Source organism: Arthroderma uncinatum (assembly GCF_011692745.1).
Source record: "Arthroderma uncinatum strain CBS 119779 chromosome Unknown scaffold2, whole genome shotgun sequence".
In the NCBI taxonomy this organism is placed as follows: domain Eukaryota; kingdom Fungi; phylum Ascomycota; class Eurotiomycetes; order Onygenales; family Arthrodermataceae; genus Arthroderma; species Arthroderma uncinatum.
In genome coordinates this window covers 5,732,547-5,750,376 of record NW_022983864.1, presented here as the reverse complement: position 1 = coordinate 5,750,376, position 17,830 = coordinate 5,732,547, and the positions used below count along the sequence as shown (strand labels likewise).

Genomic DNA, 17,830 nt, shown 5'->3' with positions numbered 1-17,830 from the left:
TAGACTAGCTCTAAGAGTGACTCTCCTGCCACTTCGCCTCGCCGCCTAGGAAATATAAACCCCAGACGAGTGCTGATTACCATAGCAAAAAGAAGAAGGGAAAGAAAGGTTTGGTTATCGTTAGAAGGAGTGCTATTGTCGAGGAAGAGAGCAAGGAACCTCCCAACCTTCTCACTACGAGTAAGGATAGTACGCCTACAATTACTTACGAGATAGGCGAAGCCGAGAAGGACATGCTTAGAGCTAGCTTAAAAAGGTATGACCTATATCTAAAGGTAGCAATTGAAAGCTAATACATAGGTTATAGCTACTTCTATTCCTCCAAGTTTGCCGACCTTGTGATTCGAACTGCGGATGACGAATTCAAGGTCCATAAGGTGGTTGTCTGTGGGCAATCTGAGTACTTCACCCATATATTCGACGGGATTGGAAGGTCACTCTACCGGCAACTGCTATTTAAACACGTAGCTTATAGTTGCTGACCTTCTAGGAGACTGCGGAAACGTTGTTGACCTTTCGAAGGATGATCCATTTACCATTGATGCAATGGTCCGTTTCATGTACGAGGCTGATTATGATGGGAGTGGCAGTAACAGAGGGCGAATCTCACCTATGCTCTTTAATGCTAGGGTGTATGAAGTTGCGGAGAAATACTCTATACCTCATCTCAAGGAATGAGCTAAGAGGAAATTTAAAGAGGCTGTGGGTACTTGTTGGGGTATGGATGACTTTTCCCCGGCGATTGTAGAAGTTTATACAAGTACTCTCTCGACTGATCGAGGGCTGTGTGGTATAATTTTGCAAACTGCCTTCCAAAATATTGGGTTACTTCTGCAGAAAGATGATTTCTAATTAGTTTTAACAGAGCACGCTGGGTTTTCTGCGGATATTGTTTGGCTTCTCGCTAATAAACCTCCGCCTCCAGCCACTCCTTTGAGAACAACATGCCGTAGCTGTGGTGGTTATTATTAGTTGAAATAAAACGTTAAGCTTGGCTGTATCAAGGGGTGTTCGGCTAGAGTTGTCCCGGAGAATGTGTGAATATTGTAGCCATTCTCCATCTGGATATGGGTTAGCTATGCATGCGAGGTAATATGGGCAACTTTCAAATATACATACAGAGTTGAGTCCAGGCGGAAGCGCTGGTAGTAATTATCGATCTCGCCATTTAATGTCATCGAAATACACAAAAGCCTCGCTGTTCTTATGCCCAATCAAGCCTATTCCAGCACTGCTATCTCGTAGATATAAATCTCATATAAACCCTCACCAGTACGCGTATCTGAAATGATTTTGGTATGCCGCGGACCGGTTACTCTATATGGATTAATATTTCTATAAATTCTAGTAGTCCAAAGAATATTGAGATCCAAAGAGATACACGGATCTATAAAGATTTTCATATCTGTCAGGGATCTGACGTAGAAAGGTTGAGAATAGATAATAATTGATTGTTCAACTAAGAATTGGCTTATTATACAAGACGTAGTACGAGGAAAGGAAAACAAATGAAGAGACAGGGGGATCTGCAAGGTAACGGTTATTCTAATCATGTGATTTAGCCTTGTGGGTCAGTCCCGTGACACCGGTATTTTTATACACCCCGGTATCGAAGGTACCAACGCTCCAGACGATTTTGGTATGTTCTTCTGGCGATGCTAATATATATAAACGTCCTAGTGTCTCCAAGGTCGGGGACGTCTTTAGTTATTAATATACTTATGTATACGAATACGACGGGTGTATCGGGAGCTTCCGGCATCTTAATATTTAAATGGATTTTCGTACCCCCTGGGATTCCCTTATCTGAGATACGAGATATTTGATTGATTTGGTTGGTCAGGTGGGTCTGGAGCAATCTATGAGATTTCAATCTATCAAGCACTGATCATCTAAATACACGATATTGAGCTCCTATTTATGTTCCTCATACGGCCATGTATCTTGCCATTGCGGAGATGCCAGCTACAGCTGAAACAGGCGTTAAAACGCCGGGCGTAGCATTTGTTCGATGATGGAGAGCTGACACTGATATTTAATGAAACGGCGTAGTTGACTAACGTGTTTCGTACGATCAGGCAGTATTACACCGAATCTCCGTTCAACACCATTCAAGTACGATGGTTCCATATTTAATCCCTGTTCATACTAAGCGCTCCAACAGTGCTCTCTTTAGCAGGCGGCAGAAAATATATTAATATACATGTAGACAACTAGAGGCCATGCTTATTTGAAGAGGCCCTCTTCCACGCCCGGAAACCACGACGGAGATCCCTTCGGGGGCTTATTTTCTAATTTCTTTCCCAACGGTCCTGATGGGCGGATCCGGAGGGGCAGGCGGGAAGCAAAGAAGAAAGCAAGGAAACCATGTAGATGGGAAAATTATATGTATGTGTGTGTACATGAATATTATGGAGTTTTATAAATATAAGCATCGGAGACCACTGAGTAAACGCGAACACAACATACGGCTCTGGGGCCACAGGGTAAAGGCAGCCCAGGGTCGAACGAACATAGGGCTCTGGAGCCACAGGGCAAAGGCAGCCACCGGGTCGAATGAACATGTGGCTCTGTGGGCTACAGGGCAAAGGCAGCCACCGGGATCCAGCTACCACGTGTTAATCTAAAGGCATTAGTAAGAATCGAGGAGACCGGGACTGTATGTAGCCGCTGGGGGGAAGGGGCTTTTCTTTCATCATCAAGACAAACCCCGAAGGTGCGGTCCAGAAGGGGCGTATCAGAAAGGGCAGGCAATTCTCCCCATGTTATATGGGCGCGGTCACGCGTTACAGTGGGTCTCCTTGGAAATCTCAAAGGGTGATATCTTGCAACAGAAGCTGGTTGGCTGGCGGTGGGTGAAAACCACCAACAGTAACTGGGTACAGTTTGTTGTAAATGTTGGGAGGGCACTGCACGATTAGAGGTGATGTCCTTCACAAAGGATTCTTAAGAGGACTAGCCGTTATAGGCTAGTCCTGGTGCAGTGGCAGCGTGAAAACCACCTTTAAATGCGTGGCCAAGCTGCGGACACTAATGTTAAAACAGGAAAACAGGCTTATTCATAGACTCACCCCCACCCACCCAGGCGCTTCCCTTCTATTATCACCCCAGGGATTCTTCTTCCCCTAATAATTTTACACACATACCAGAGCATTCAAACCTCAGCCGCCTTCTAATGGGATTAATCAAGGCTTAAATATCTGCAAGTAGAACTGCAGCGTTCTTGGCGGCCGAAGACTAGTGCTCTGGAAGAGATGGACACGGAGGGTGTGACACATTGGGAGTGCAGACACATTGGGAGTGCTGACACATGAAGCCGGCACAGCTCCCGGGAAATGCGCCATCTTCACTGACAACCAGGCCGCCATCCAGGCGGTACGAAACCCCAAACACTCCTCGGGCCAGTATATCCTCGTCGAGGCGGTACAGGAGCTCGACAGACTCCGAGGCCTCGGTTGGGAAGTACAGTTCCGCTGGATCCCAGCACACGTTGGAGTACCAGGCAACGAGGAGGCAGACCGAATGGCAAAAGAAGCTGCGAGTGTTGCCCTGAATCTAGGGATAGACACCGGGCAGCCTCCGGAGTCAAACCATCTGCGGATCCTGATGGCAACCACGAAAACCGCCATTCGCCAAACGATGAAACGCGAGTGGGAGAAGTCCTGGGAAACGGCCAAGCACGGCAGAGACCTCTTTAAACTTGGAGTCCGGCCGGGAAAAGCGACACTTGCCATCCACAGGGGAACGCACAGAGCGATCAGCTCAACAATTACACAGATGCGCACAAGTAAGATCGGCCTGCGGGCATACCTCCATGCTATCAATAGAGCAGACTGGTAAAATGTCAGGAAATTGCGGCGTCAGGCAGGCCAGAGATGCAGAAATGCAGAAATCCAGGAATGTGGAAATGCTAAAATTAGAAATGTAGGGCGATGCAGGAAGCGCAGAACCTAAAAGTGTTTGAGCGCTTAACCTCCTCATTCTATCCAACCACCCACGTTAGTCAAATGGGAGACAGGAACGCGTAAAGTGTACATGTTTAAGTTATGTAACAACAATAAACGGGTGCAGTTTTTTGGCAGTAGAAACGTTAGTAGAGCAACGCGCGATTTACAAGAGGCGACGAAAAGACCTGGATCCTCTTTCCCATCTTTCTCTGCCCCTCGTCCTCCAGTCCACTGGCGGTAGCCGAACGCTTCACAGATTTCCTAGTGCTTACAGGGGCGACCAGCCTGGAGCGGTGGAAGTCAATTATCAAGGCTCGTTGTAGCTCCGAACTCCATAATATATTATCGGGCTTCAAATCCTCGTGGACCACACCTAGGTCGAGGATCTGCCTCTTGGACCGCTCGATGTGGTCGGTCAACTCTGGCAAACTCTGAAGACTGCTCACTTTCTGGCCTCCCCAGCCCATGAGCAGCATATGCTCGATTGACCCCGCGCCGTGCACATGGTACACCATTCTTAGGTTAATGGGCCCAAGGAAAACCGGGACTGCAGAACCTTGAACTTTCTGGAGGACACGATAAACGTCTGCTTCGCGTCGCACTTCGTCCCAGCGGCGGGCCGTCGTACCCTTCCCGACTACCGTGTAGCCATACTGGCGACAGGTGATCTTAAACGGTTGCCCGTACGAGCCACAGGTGCCAAACGGGGTGCAGTCCCGGTCCAGGTCCTCATCCAGCTGTTGCTTGATCAGGCCCACCAGTCCGCCCGCATCGATAGGGTGCTTGTCGCCGCCATTTATCGATCTATGTCTCTCTGCATTCGGGCACCTTGTATCTAGTTGACCTCCCCGCTGAAGGCCGAGTAAGCATGTCTGCGTGCAGAATTCCGCGGTGTGCTGCCTGGAGCCTCCCCGACCCTCCCTACCTTCCCTCTGGCGCCACAGTCGTTGGCCGGGTGGCGATGCCGTGAGCTCGCTCAGGTTTCGCTTCCGTCCGGGAGCCGCCTGCTGGGAGTCGGAGTCGGAGTCCGCGGGTTCTGAATGGCGTGCGGCTGTGCTTCGAGGCGCACAGCCAGCCTGGGATCGAGTGACGGGCCGGTGGTCGTCCGCGGTTGGAGAGCTCAGAGGAGGAGAGGATGGCACATGCTCCGAGCAGGGAGGGGTTTTTTCGAGCTCCTCTTCTGGTATGCGCGCCCTCTCGTAGTCAAGGCTTGTTTCCCATACGTTTAACCGTTGCCTTGCATCGTTTCTCCAGTATTGATCCCGAGGCTGCGAGCAGCAGCTCATCAGGCAGAGACAGAGTACCCGAGCAACAGCGGTCTTCGGTTGCAAGATCCGTACGTCCCCGAGATCAACCTTGTTGGGTTCGCAGAGATAGTAGTAAAGCGTGCTTGGATCATCGCGCTGCACGCAGAGCAGAACATAGGCCAATCCGTTTGTAACGTATGAAAATTCAAGTCCTTCATTGATCATCACATGGTATTCCTGAACCAGAGTGGATGCTGTTATCTGTTCCGCGTTATATATTAACTTTGCATTTTCCTCCGTTGGGATCGTGTCCCGCTGGACTACATCCTCCCAGAGGTTCATCTCCCGGAGGCCGACACGGAGATGCTCTACTGCTAGCTTGTGAGGTGGTTTGTACTCAACGGTGGTGAGTAGTGTATTCACGCCATCGTCTACACGATGGACACAGAACTGATCTGGTATCGAGCGTCGCGTGTTATGTCGGTTTGGCGCGCTTGTATCATCATCCTCGTCAATAGTATTCGCGTGATTCTCAAACATGACTCCCTCTCCAAGAGAAAAGTCATTTCGAGCATCTGGGCGCTTGCACAGCTCTGCGATCACGTCCTGGACGTGTTGTTCCACCGTGAGCCGCTCATGAAACTCCACATCTTTCTCACTACTTAACGGCCGACACCTCCGTGCAATATCTTCGAGTGCAATGATGGGAGGAAACAGCTTATCGGTTGGCTCGAAATAGTCGTGGACACGGCGGTAGAATTCATCCTGAATCCCCGAACAGGCAAGCCAGGGGCGAAGGTAGGTCGGGCACAGCTTGCCAGTTGGCTTTCCGATCGACCCTTTGGTGGAGAGGGCGCTCTCTTGGACCTTTGTGGGCAGAGAGAGCAGGTTATGGCAGGCTCGGATGAACTCCTCGAACGATGTACGCTGGTTGCGCTCTTCCGCCCTCGTTGCTCTCTCATCCGCCTGTCGCTGCTGTTCTTCTGCCTGTCGCTGCTGTTCTTCTGCCTGTCGCTGCTGTTCTTCTGCCTGTCGCTGCTGTTCTTCTGCCTGTCGCTGCTGTTCTTCTGCCTGTCGCTGCTGTTCTTCTGCCTGCAGCCGCTGCTCTTTTTCCTGTATTGCTCGCTCCTCGGCCTGTCGTCGTTGCTCCTCGGCCTGTAGAAAGAGAGCCTTGTAATCTAGCGCATTATCGGAAGCCATGGATCTCGAACTCTCTGACGCCAGAGCAATATGGTTATAAGTTCCTGAATATCCATATCCCAAACTTATTCCGCCACCAACAGCATGGTTACCTCACGTGATGTTTAGAATCACGTGGGACCTCAGCTAGATGGACCTCGGGCACGATTTACCTTATCCAACCACCTACCTTATTGAACTACCCACCTTATTGAGCTGCACGTCTTATTTAGCCACTCAGCTTATTGAATTACCCATCTTATTGAGCCACCCATCTTAATGCATTTAGTGGATGGATCCTCAGAGCGGCTCCTGTTCTGTGATACAACATACCCTACCCTGAAGCGCGTTGCTAGCAGACACTCGGCCTAGAATTTACTCGCTCTAGCAGACACTTGTTCTAGCAGACACTTGTTCTAGCAGACACTTGTTCTAGCAGACACTTGTTGGGCTGCAAAAGAGAATCGCCTCCCCGCGGTGCAGCCTGGGTACTGGAGAGATGCTCTTACGATAGAGATCCTCTTGCTAAATGATTCTCATGGTTGGAGGTGTGGTGGTGGTAACTCGCCTGATGAAGTCAGCGACAAACTGCTTTTGCACAACACAGGACTGCCAACCAAATGGGTATGAAAACCATCCGACGGGTGGCTTCAATCTTCAAAAGGGACCAGATTCTAAGTAGGAAAGGTCATCTCGATGACTCGACTGAAAAAGATGCCCGGAGGCCACCTGAAAGGACACCTGTGGTGGTGTGCAGAGTTTTCACTTGGAAGGAACGTGATGCCCTGCGCTCGCGTACACCCCAAAATCAACAACAACACTTCGATAAAAGTTGGGTGCGAGGGCGTCGTTAAGGGAAAGGCGAAATGAGGATGGGGATGCAAGTTGCAGAGCGTCGTTAAGGGAACGGGAGGAATGGGGACAGTACCTGGTCGCTGGGAGGCGGCTGCCTTCACCGGTGCAGCGCTCGGAGGAACACTACCACAGCGGAGTGGCCTCTTAGGAGGGATATTAGTGGGACGGCATACTCTGCGAACGAAGTAAAAAGGGATATTCGCCCAGGTACGCTGAACCGGGCAACCTGGCTTATACTCCTGCTGCCGCCCTCCGGCGATCGAACTACGGTACCTACGAAGGATTCCGAACAAATACCACGGAGAAGCTGGCAACTCCCTATGCAAATGGAGCTGGGACTACGGAAGTGCCGGCACTCAGGGCTTCAACAGCCATCGGCTGGGACTTGTTGAGGAGACGAAGATACCATTGGTTAGTGGGCTGGAAACGTTACAGGACGCGCTGCCTGGCTAGGAGTGCCACCTGAGCAGAGCCTGCGAGACACGGTCGGCCCTGTGGAGAGAAGAGATTCGGCAGGGCAACGCGAAGTGATGTAACAGTCATGGGGCGTAGCACATAATGGAGGCGATGGCTGATGGACGAGGACTGTCTACAACACCTTCTATGTGGCTCGAGAGGACGGATGCGCGTGTCGGTCTATGGAAAGGGTATATAGGGCAGCGGGCATGGTGTACCGACATAGGCTTAAGGAGCAAACCATGAAAGGGGCATGGGCGAAGGCTTTGCCGGGGCTGGACCCCCGAAGTAGTGATTGAACGTGAGTCTTCGGGCAAGAGGCGGGATGGACTACGGGGAAGTGTGGTGGAGGCTTGGTCACCTCCTCTTGTATTTAATATTGGTACGGAGGCCTATACCTAGGTTAGGTCCTTCAGCATGCTCTCTGAACCAGAGCAGCTAGTAGCAAATACAATCTTTCATGGCTCGATCTGATAGCAGAATACGACCTGAAACTCTTGCTACCAGTAGGCACGAAGACAAGACAAGAACAAGGGGAACCAAGCACCATCGATCTGGTATTCAGCACGACTCTCCTGGCAGATAGCCTGATATGCTGTTCACTCTCTGGGATGGAGCTGGACCACGACTCCGATCACCTGCCGGTGACCACTCTAATCGGTGTACACACAAGAGCTAAAGAAGACAAAGAGCGAAAGGTATGGCACAGGCTACGGGAAAAAGAATTCATGGAGGAGGTCCAGACAAATCTTCAAGGAACCCACACCCCACGAGACATCCTGGAAATTGAGGACCTGGTACGCAAGGTTATACGGGTGATAGACGAAGCAATCCAAAACCACTGCCCAAAGTCGAGGGTGGGTCCAAGGTCTGTACCGGGATGGACCCCTGAAATCAAAGAAGCTCAAATGAACGCTCGGAGGCTTAGGAGAGAATATCAGAGGCTCCGCACGGATGAAGCGTGGGAAGATTATAGGCAGGCACGCAACCACAAAGGTAGACTGATCAAGAAGCTTCTAAGAAACAACCACCGTGCGAAAGTCCAGGAGGCAACCTCCTCGACTCAGGGTCTCTGGAAACTGGCCAAATGGGCGAGGAACAGGGAACACAGGCAAGCGTATACCCCGCCGATTAGGGAAGGGGAAGGACCACTGGAAGAAGGATTACACCAGAAATTTGATCTTTTTAAAAAGGCTTTCTTCCCGCCAGCAAGGGCTGCGGAGACAACGGATATAGTGGGATTCGTGTACCCAACACCGGTGGATTGGCCACCGATAGCAGCCGTCGAGATTGAGAGAGCCATCGAAGCAGTATCCCCAAACAAGGCGCCGGGACCAGATGGAATTCCCAACCACATCATCAAGAGATTGGCAAACATACTGACACCAATTCTGACGGCCTTGACAAATGCCTGCCTGGATCTGGGCTACTGCCCCAAACACTTTAAGCAATCAGAAACAGTTGTTCTGAAGAAGCCGGGGAAAGAAGATTATACCCAAGTAAAATCTTACAGGCCAGTCGCTTTGTTGAACACATTAGGGAAGATTATTGAAAAAGTCGTGGCAAACAGGATCTCGGACGCGGTAGAAAGATACTCACTTCTTCCAGAAACACATCTGGGTGGGAGGAAAGGCGTGTCAACCGAACATGCGTTACACTGGCTGCTAGAAAAGATCCATGCAGCATGGCGCAGCGGACCAAACCAGAAGGTGGTATCAATCCTTTCCCTAGACGTCTCAGGAGCATTCGACAACGTCTCACATCCACGGCTGCTTCACAACCTTAGGAAACGCCGAATCGAACCAAAGCTAGTAAACTGGATAGCAAGCTTCCTTGAGGGACGCCAAACGAGAATCCGACTACAAGAAGGAACGTCTGAGATGATGGACACACAATCAGGGATCCCCCAGGGATCCCCCCTCTCGCCGATACTCTACCTTTTCTTCAACGCCGATCTGATGGAAGAATGCCACGACCCAGAAACCAGGACTACAGCGATAGGCTGGATTGATGACGTGAACATACTCACATCTAGTGAGTCAGCAACCGAAAACTGTCTCAATCTCGAGAGGATACACCAGAAGTGTAGAAGATGGGAGCAAACTCACGCGTCGAAGTTCAATCCATCCAAGTATAGCCTCATACACCTGGCGTGCGGGAAAAGAAGAACAGACTGGGAGAGCTCTCTACAGCTAGGGACTACCTTGATAAAACCGGCCACAAAGACCAAGGTGCTAGGCCTCATTCTGGATAGGAGACTGAACTGGAACGACCACATCGAACACGTCAAGATACGAGCCACGAAATCCCTCGGCGCTTTGAACAGTCTTGCGGGCTCAACATGGGGCACCGGGTATAAAGGGCTGAGACAGATATACACAGCCGTGATCCTACCGCAGATAAGCTATGCAGCGTCGGTATGGTACACTCCCCTGGGGACAGAGGAAAGGTACCGAAATAAGATAATCGCAACACTGGAATCGATCCAGAGGAAGGCGGCCAAGGCCATCACGGGAGCGTTCAAGACCGTCTCAGGGCCTGCACTCAACATCGAAGCCTACCTCTTGCCAATAAGACAATATCTCGACCAGAAAACGGCGAATACATACCTGCGGCTCAGGACATCGCAAAAGTTTCAGATCATGGGACAAATCGAGCAACAGGAAATATGGACCGAACACAGAAGGGAATGGCACCTACTGCACATATGGTGGGCCCCACTGAGAAAACACGAGCACAGATGTAAGGCCTTGCTAGGGGAGGAGGCGATGAGCAAGATCGAACTCAGGAAACCACATCTAGTACCGCCGTGGCAAACGACAATCCAGACCAGCATCGCGGACAGCAAAGAGGAAGCCATCCAAAAACACGACAACTACCTCGACTCCGGTGCCCTAGCTATATACACGGATGGAAGCGTGATAAACGGTAAGGTGGGAGCCTCGGCGGTGACGATAACCCCTGGAGATATACGTCAAGCATATCTGGGAAAGGATACCGAAGCAACCATATTTATGGCAGAACTCCAAGGCATACGGATGGCATTGGATCTGGTGCTAGAAACAAACAGAACGGCCGTCATATTCACTGACAGCCAAGCTGCCATCAAGACAATAGGAAAGCTAGGAATCATGGGTCAGCAGTTCCTCACAGAGATCCTCCGGACGTGGGAACAAATCAAGAATAATGGTCAGGATGTCGAAATTGCCTGGATACCCTCGCACGAGGGAGTCGAAGGGAACGAGCTCGCGGACCAAAAAGCCAAGGAGGCCACAGGCTGGAGGATAGTGCGGAACAGACGCGGCAGGACAACCCAGGCTGATACCGACAACACAGCCAGGAGATTGACGGACCTCAAGGTACCGCTGACATGCCTATTAAGAATAATCAGCTCCCATGTGTACGCGAGGTGGGAGAAGGAGTGGCGAGAGGAGTCCAGAGGACGCGATCTCTACAAGCTGGCGGAAACACCGTTCAGAGGGATCGTAAGCCTGCACGCGAAACTCTCCCGGCCTCTATCCTCCATCTTAACCCAGATGCGGACGGGAAAGATAGGGCTGCGAGACTACCTACTCAATATCAGAGTGCCCCAAGTGGAAGACGACGTCTGCCAGTGCCTGAAAGGGAGGGAGTCGACATCACATCTCCTAAGAGCATGCCCAATTTTCAAGGACCTGAGGAGGGACATATTGTGGCAAGGCGAGTGGACGACCGACCTGAAGAAAATGCTCTCACATAAGAATTATGCGCCAAAGGCTGCAAGATTCATGCTGCATACAAAGCTTCTTGGACAATTTCGAAGCGTAGAAACGGAGGCTTAGCGGGGCAATGAGACCCATAAGCGTATCAGGGCACCACCAGAAGCTGCAGCAGAAATGCGTAGCATCCAGGACCGTACCAGCAAAACATACTATAGGAAAGCTATGTTTTCTTTATGCACATTCTTTTCTCTGAATTTCATTTGTTCAAACTGCACGTTCCTTTACTGTTTATTTAATTTTTCTTCATGTATCTTAGTGCAAGTGGTTAAAGCTGGGGCCACGTGGTAGGACACAGGCTGCATAGCTGCTGACAAAGCGGCTGGGACGGCGTAAATGAATCAATCAATCAATCAATCATTAACGTCGGCCGGGCTCTGTGAGGACAGCCCGGCCCTAGGTCTCCTAATGGTGCATTCTATAGCGAGTTTATGCTAGAGCAACTAGAACTACATTAAAACGAGTATATGCCAGCGCACACTCGCGTATTGAGGTGGCTGAAATTGCGGGATATTATACACTCTTTGGTCCCCGGCACATATAGGGCCGTGGCAACCTGACTGATGACTAGCATTGTCCGAAGACTAGATTGGCCGCAAGTCTGCCTCCCTTGGGCCTGCTGGGTCCGAGGACCGCGGTCCATGGACCAGTGAGGACTATTGACAGCTGTCTCTAGTACGCAGGCCAAGGCCAGGGGTGGGCTGCAGTCACCCTGCCTCGGCCGCAATGCCTTTGACCGACCTGGACATTAGTCACTCGCTCTATGCCCTGGGAGGCTCGAGGACCGTCGACTTATGTCTATGACGGGTAGCGGTTCGTTGGAGTCAAAAGCCCCCATTCCGATGCCCTATATATGCATCATACTGGGGTTTTCCCCTCTTTTCTACCCACGACGCGCGGTCTTTCTACGTCGGATTCCTTAACCGTTGGCGGATGCGCGATAACAACCAGGACTGCCAAAATCCATATCGCCGGATCCGCTTTAAAGGGTGATTGTTAGCAAACGGGTTCACCTATCTTAGGGTGAATAAGTACGGTTCTAGCAAACACTCGCTCTAGCAGACACTCGCTCTAGCAGACACTCGGACTAGAATTTACTCGTTCTAGCAGACACTCGCTCTAGCAGACACTCGGACTAGAATTTACTCGTTCTAGCAGACACTTGTTCTAGCAGTCACTCGGCCTAGAATTTACTCGTGTCTGCTAGAGCGAGTGTCTGCTAGAGCGAGTAAATTCTAGGCCGAGTGTCGGCTAGCAACGCGCTTCAGGGTAGGGTATGTTGTATCACAGAACAGGAGCCGCTCTGAGGATCCATCCACTAAATGCATTAAGATGGGTGGTTTAATAAGATGGGTAATTTAATAAGGTGAGTGGCTCAATAAGGTGAGTGGTTCAGTAGGTGGTTGGATAAGGTAAATCGTCCATCTAGCTGAGGTCCCACGTGATTCTAAACATCACGTGAGGTAACCATGCTGTTGGTGGCGGAATAAGTTTGGGATATGGATATTCAGGAACTTATAACCATATTGCTCCAGCGTCAGAGAGTGCGAGATCCATGGCTTCCGATAATGCGCTAGATTACAAGGCTCTCTTTCTACAGGCCGAGGAGCAACGACGACAGGCCGAGGAGCAACGACGACAGGCCGAGGAGCGAGCAATACAGGAAAAAGAGCAGCGGCTGCAGGCAGAAGAACAGCAGCGACAGGCGGATGAGAGAGCAACAAGGGCGGAAGAGCGCAACCAGCGTACATCGTTCGAGGAGTTCATCCGAGCCTGCCATAACCTGCTCTCTCTGCCCACAAAGGTCCAAGAGAGCGCCCTCTCCACCAAAGGGTCGATCGGAAAGCCAACTGGCAAGCTGTGCCCGACCTACCTTCGCCCCTGGCTTGCCTGTTCGGGGATTCAGGATGAATTCTACCGCCGTGTCCACGACTATTTCGAGCCAACCGATAAGCTGTTTCCTCCCATCATTGCACTCGAAGATATTGCACGGAGGTGTCGGCCGTTAAGTAGTGAGAAAGATGTGGAGTTTCATGAGCGGCTCACGGTGGAACAACACGTCCAGGACGTGATCGCAGAGCTGTGCAAGCGCCCAGATGCTCGAAATGACTTTTCTCTTGGAGAGGGAGTCATGTTTGAGAATCACGCGAATACTATTGACGAGGATGATGATACAAGCGCGCCAAACCGACATAACACGCGACGCTCGATACCAGATCAGTTCTGTGTCCATCGTGTAGACGATGGCGTGAATACACTACTCACCACCGTTGAGTACAAACCACCTCACAAGCTAGCAGTAGAGCATCTCCGTGTCGGCCTCCGGGAGATGAACCTCTGGGAGGATGTAGTCCAGCGGGACACGATCCCAACGGAGGAAAATGCAAAGTTAATATATAACGCGGAACAGATAACAGCATCCACTCTGGTTCAGGAATACCATGTGATGATCAATGAAGGACTTGAATTTTCATACGTTACAAACGGATTGGCCTATGTTCTGCTCTGCGTGCAGCGCGATGATCCAAGCACGCTTTACTACTATCTCTGCGAACCCAACAAGGTTGATCTCGGGGACGTACGGATCTTGCAACCGAAGACCGCTGTTGCTCGGGTACTCTGTCTCTGCCTGATGAGCTGCTGCTCGCAGCCTCGGGATCAATACTGGAGAAACGATGCAAGGCAACGGTTAAACGTATGGGAAACAAGCCTTGACTACGAGAGGGCGCGCATACCAGAAGAGGAGCTCGAAAAAACCCCTCCCTGCTCGGAGCATGTGCCATCCTCTCCTCCTCTGAGCTCTCCAACCGCGGACGACCACCGGCCCGTCACTCGATCCCAGGCTGGCTGTGCGCCTCGAAGCACAGCCGCACGCCATTCAGAACCCGCGGACTCCGACTCCGACTCCCAGCAGGCGGCTCCCGGACGGAAGCGAAACCTGAGCGAGCTCACGGCATCGCCACCCGGCCAACGACTGTGGCGCCAGAGGGAAGGTAGGGAGGGTCGGGGAGGCTCCAGGCAGCACACCGCGGAATTCTGCACGCAGACATGCTTACTCGGCCTTCAGCGGGGAGGTCAACTAGATACAAGGTGCCCGAATGCAGAGAGACATAGATCGATAAATGGCGGCGACAAGCACCCTATCGATGCGGGCGGACTGGTGGGCCTGATCAAGCAACAGCTGGATGAGGACCTGGACCGGGACTGCACCCCGTTTGGCACCTGTGGCTCGTACGGGCAACCGTTTAAGATCACCTGTCGCCAGTATGGCTACACGGTAGTCGGGAAGGGTACGACGGCCCGCCGCTGGGACGAAGTGCGACGCGAAGCAGACGTTTATCGTGTCCTCCAGAAAGTTCAAGGTTCTGCAGTCCCGGTTTTCCTTGGGCCCATTAACCTAAGAATGGTGTACCATGTGCACGGCGCGGGGTCAATCGAGCATATGCTGCTCATGGGCTGGGGAGGCCAGAAAGTGAGCAGTCTTCAGAGTTTGCCAGAGTTGACCGAGCACATCGAGCGGTCCAAGAGGCAGATCCTCGACCTAGGTGTGGTCCACGAGGATTTGAAGCCCGATAATATATTATGGAATTCGGAGCTACAACGAGCCTTGATAATTGACTTCCACCGCTCCAGGCTGGTCGCCCCTGTAAGCACTAGGAAATCTGTGAAGCGTTCGGCTACCGCCAGTGGACTGGAGGACGAGGGGCAGAGAAAGATGGGAAAGAGGCTCCAGGTCTTTTCGTCGCCTCTTGTAAATCGCGCGTTGCTCTACTAACGTTTCTACTGCCAACAAACTGCACCCGTTTATTGTTGTTACATAACTTAGACATGTACACTTTACGCGTTCCTGTCTCCCATTTGCCTAACGTGGGTGGTTGGATAAAATGAGGAGGTTAAGCGCTCAAACACTTTTAGGTTCTGCGCTTCCTGCATCGCCCTATACTTCTAATTTTAGCATTTCCACCTTTCTGGATTTCTGGATTTCTGCATCTCTGGCCTGCCTGACGCCGCAATTTCCTGACATTATACCAGTCTGCTGTTATCTATTAGATTGATTGATTGATTGATTGATTGATTCATAGACTGTCCCAGCCGCCCTTGTGGCAGCTATGCAGCGTGCATCTATAAATACAGGTGTTCCCGCCCTTTGCTTCCAAGATCAAGCTATTCGCGTCCTGAATTGCTTTCTTTTCCACTCGAGCTTAGATATCCCTACATAAATAGTCTTCTTACCTGTTCCGTGTCTGTGCTCTTGTTAGGCCTCTCTTGGCCTTCCTCTGCTTCTGTCTACCGTAGTCCCCCTGTCTGTTCTGTTTCTCTGTATCTATCAGGCCTCTCCTGGCCCTCCTCTACTTCTGTTATTACCAAAATTTACTCGTTAACGCTAACTATACTGGAGTAATGTGGACGGGACAGCCTGGAATTGACCCAGGAGCCCGGTCCTCAAGATCATCTTGGCTGCTTTGCACTGCCATAGATGGGCTGCAGAGAATGCGCTTGATATCCACGCATGGGAGCTTGCCTGCCCACATCCGATGTCTTTCGTCCGCCCAGTTTCGGCATTCCAGGAGGACGTGCCGCACGGTCTGCGGCCCGTAGCCGCATTCGCATTTGTCGGTGTCGGCTTTGTTGATGGCGTGTAGGTATGCGCGCAGGCCAATCTTGCCTGTCCGCATCTGTGTGATTGCTGAGCTGATTGCCCTGTGTGTTCCTCTGTGGATGTCCAGTGTCGCTTTTCCTGGCCTGACCCCAAGTTTGAAGAGGTCCCTGCCTTGCTTGGTCGTCTCCCAGGATGTCTCCCACTCTCGTTTCATTGTTTGGCGGATGGTGGATTTCGTGGTTGCTATCAAGATCCGCACATGGTCCGACTCTGGAGGCTGCCCGGTGTCTATTCCAAGGTTTAGAGCAACACTCGCAGCCTCCTTTGCCAGTCGATCCGCTTCTTCATTGCCCGGCACCCCGACATGTGCTGGGATCCACCGGAACTGCGCTTCCCACCCGAGATCTCGCAGCCTATCGAGCTCCCGTATCGCCTCGATAAGGATATACTGGGCCGAGGAGTATTTAGGATTCCTTATTGCCTGGAGGGCGGACTGGTTGTCGGTGAAAATGGCGTATTTGCCGGGGGCTGCTCCGGCTGCGTGAATGTCGAGTATTATTTGCAGTGCTAGCACTAGACCCTTGAGCTCTGCCGCGTACACTGTTGACGTGCTGGATACCCCCATGTAGTGGGTTCGTTTTGTGCAGACGTCGTCTATCTGGAGTGAAGGCGCTACCGCGGCTGCTCCAACGTGACCGTTGATGCCACTCCCGTCCGTGTAGATGCATAGGGTTGTTGGCTCCGCAACGTCGTGTTCCCTAATTGCATCCTCCGCAGACTCGGCGATGCGGATGAATGGGGGAGTCCACCAGGGTGGCACGACGTGTGGTTGGCGTTTCTCAAGTCGGTTGAGCTGTACCTTGTACTTGTGTTTCAGGATGCCCGATAAGCGGCCAAGGGGACTCTGTGCGTCGCGTCTCCTGCCGTTACCGTCCGTTGCGGCCATGTCGTCGTACAGCGGGGAAGTTCGTATGCGCAGGGCGGTTTCCAGCGCTGTTTGTTCGAGTTGTTGTTGTACCGGGAGGAGGTGTGCTTCTAGGTCCACTGCCGCTCCGGCGGTTGTCCGGAATGCGCCACTGATGATTTGGGCTGCACGTCTCTGGATCCTCTTGATGGCGTTTATCATAGGGCTGCCTCGGCCTCCGTGGCCTTTACCGGGAATGTACCAGGCTGAACAGCTGTATAGCATCTGGGGCACGATCATCGTTCTATATACCTGCCGGAGATCGATCGTCCCTGTTCCCCAAGTTGACGATGCTAGAGCCGCGAGCGCTGAGAGTCGTTTCGTGGCTCTCGCCTCTATCTTGTCGCAGTGGAACTCCCATCGGAGCTTGGTATCCATCTGGATGCCGAGATAGCGGCACGACGGGGACGCCTCGACCGTGGTATGCGGTAGGCGGAGGGCGTGTGTGCTCTTTGCCTTCGGGTCCCGTGTGAAGTGGACGAGTTCGTACTTTGCTGGCGCGAACTGGGACCCATGCTTTTTTGCCCACTGTTCCGCCTTTTGGTGGATAATTTTAAGCGTTTTGCAATTGCGCTGTGCCGTCGGGCCCACTGCTAGAATTGATACGTCGTCAATATATCCCACCGCTTCTGTGTCTTCGGACTTGCACGCCTCGACAAGGTCAGCGTTGTAGAACAGGTACAGGATTGGCGAGACAGGCGATCCCTGTGGGATTCCCGTTTGGATAGGCGTCGAGGGTGCGTTGAACTCCTGCAACTTAAGAGTCGTGGATCGGTCACTGAGGAAGGATGCTACCCAACCTCCGATTTTCTGGCTGACCCGAC

At 51.8% G+C, this 17,830-nt stretch overlaps 2 protein-coding genes across 2 annotated transcripts; one reads left to right on the top strand and one right to left on the bottom strand.

Moving 5' to 3' along the window:
- Window positions 1-10,326: 10,326 nt before the first annotated feature.
- On the top strand, window positions 10,327-11,505 carry GIQ15_03649 (uncharacterized protein; the record flags this gene model as incomplete). The annotated part of the gene is made up of 1 exon (XM_033551066.1): window positions 10,327-11,505. One exon carries the CDS (start codon window positions 10,327-10,329, stop codon window positions 11,503-11,505), a length of 1,179 nt encoding a protein of 392 aa, XP_033408227.1.
- A 4,325-nt stretch (window positions 11,506-15,830) lies between these two features.
- Window positions 15,831-17,384, bottom strand: GIQ15_03648 (uncharacterized protein; the record flags this gene model as incomplete). The annotated part of the gene is made up of 2 exons (XM_033551065.1): window positions 15,831-16,319; window positions 16,662-17,384. 2 exons carry the CDS (start codon window positions 17,382-17,384, stop codon window positions 15,831-15,833), a joined length of 1,212 nt encoding a protein of 403 aa, XP_033408226.1.
- Between the last annotated feature and the right edge of the window lie 446 nt (window positions 17,385-17,830).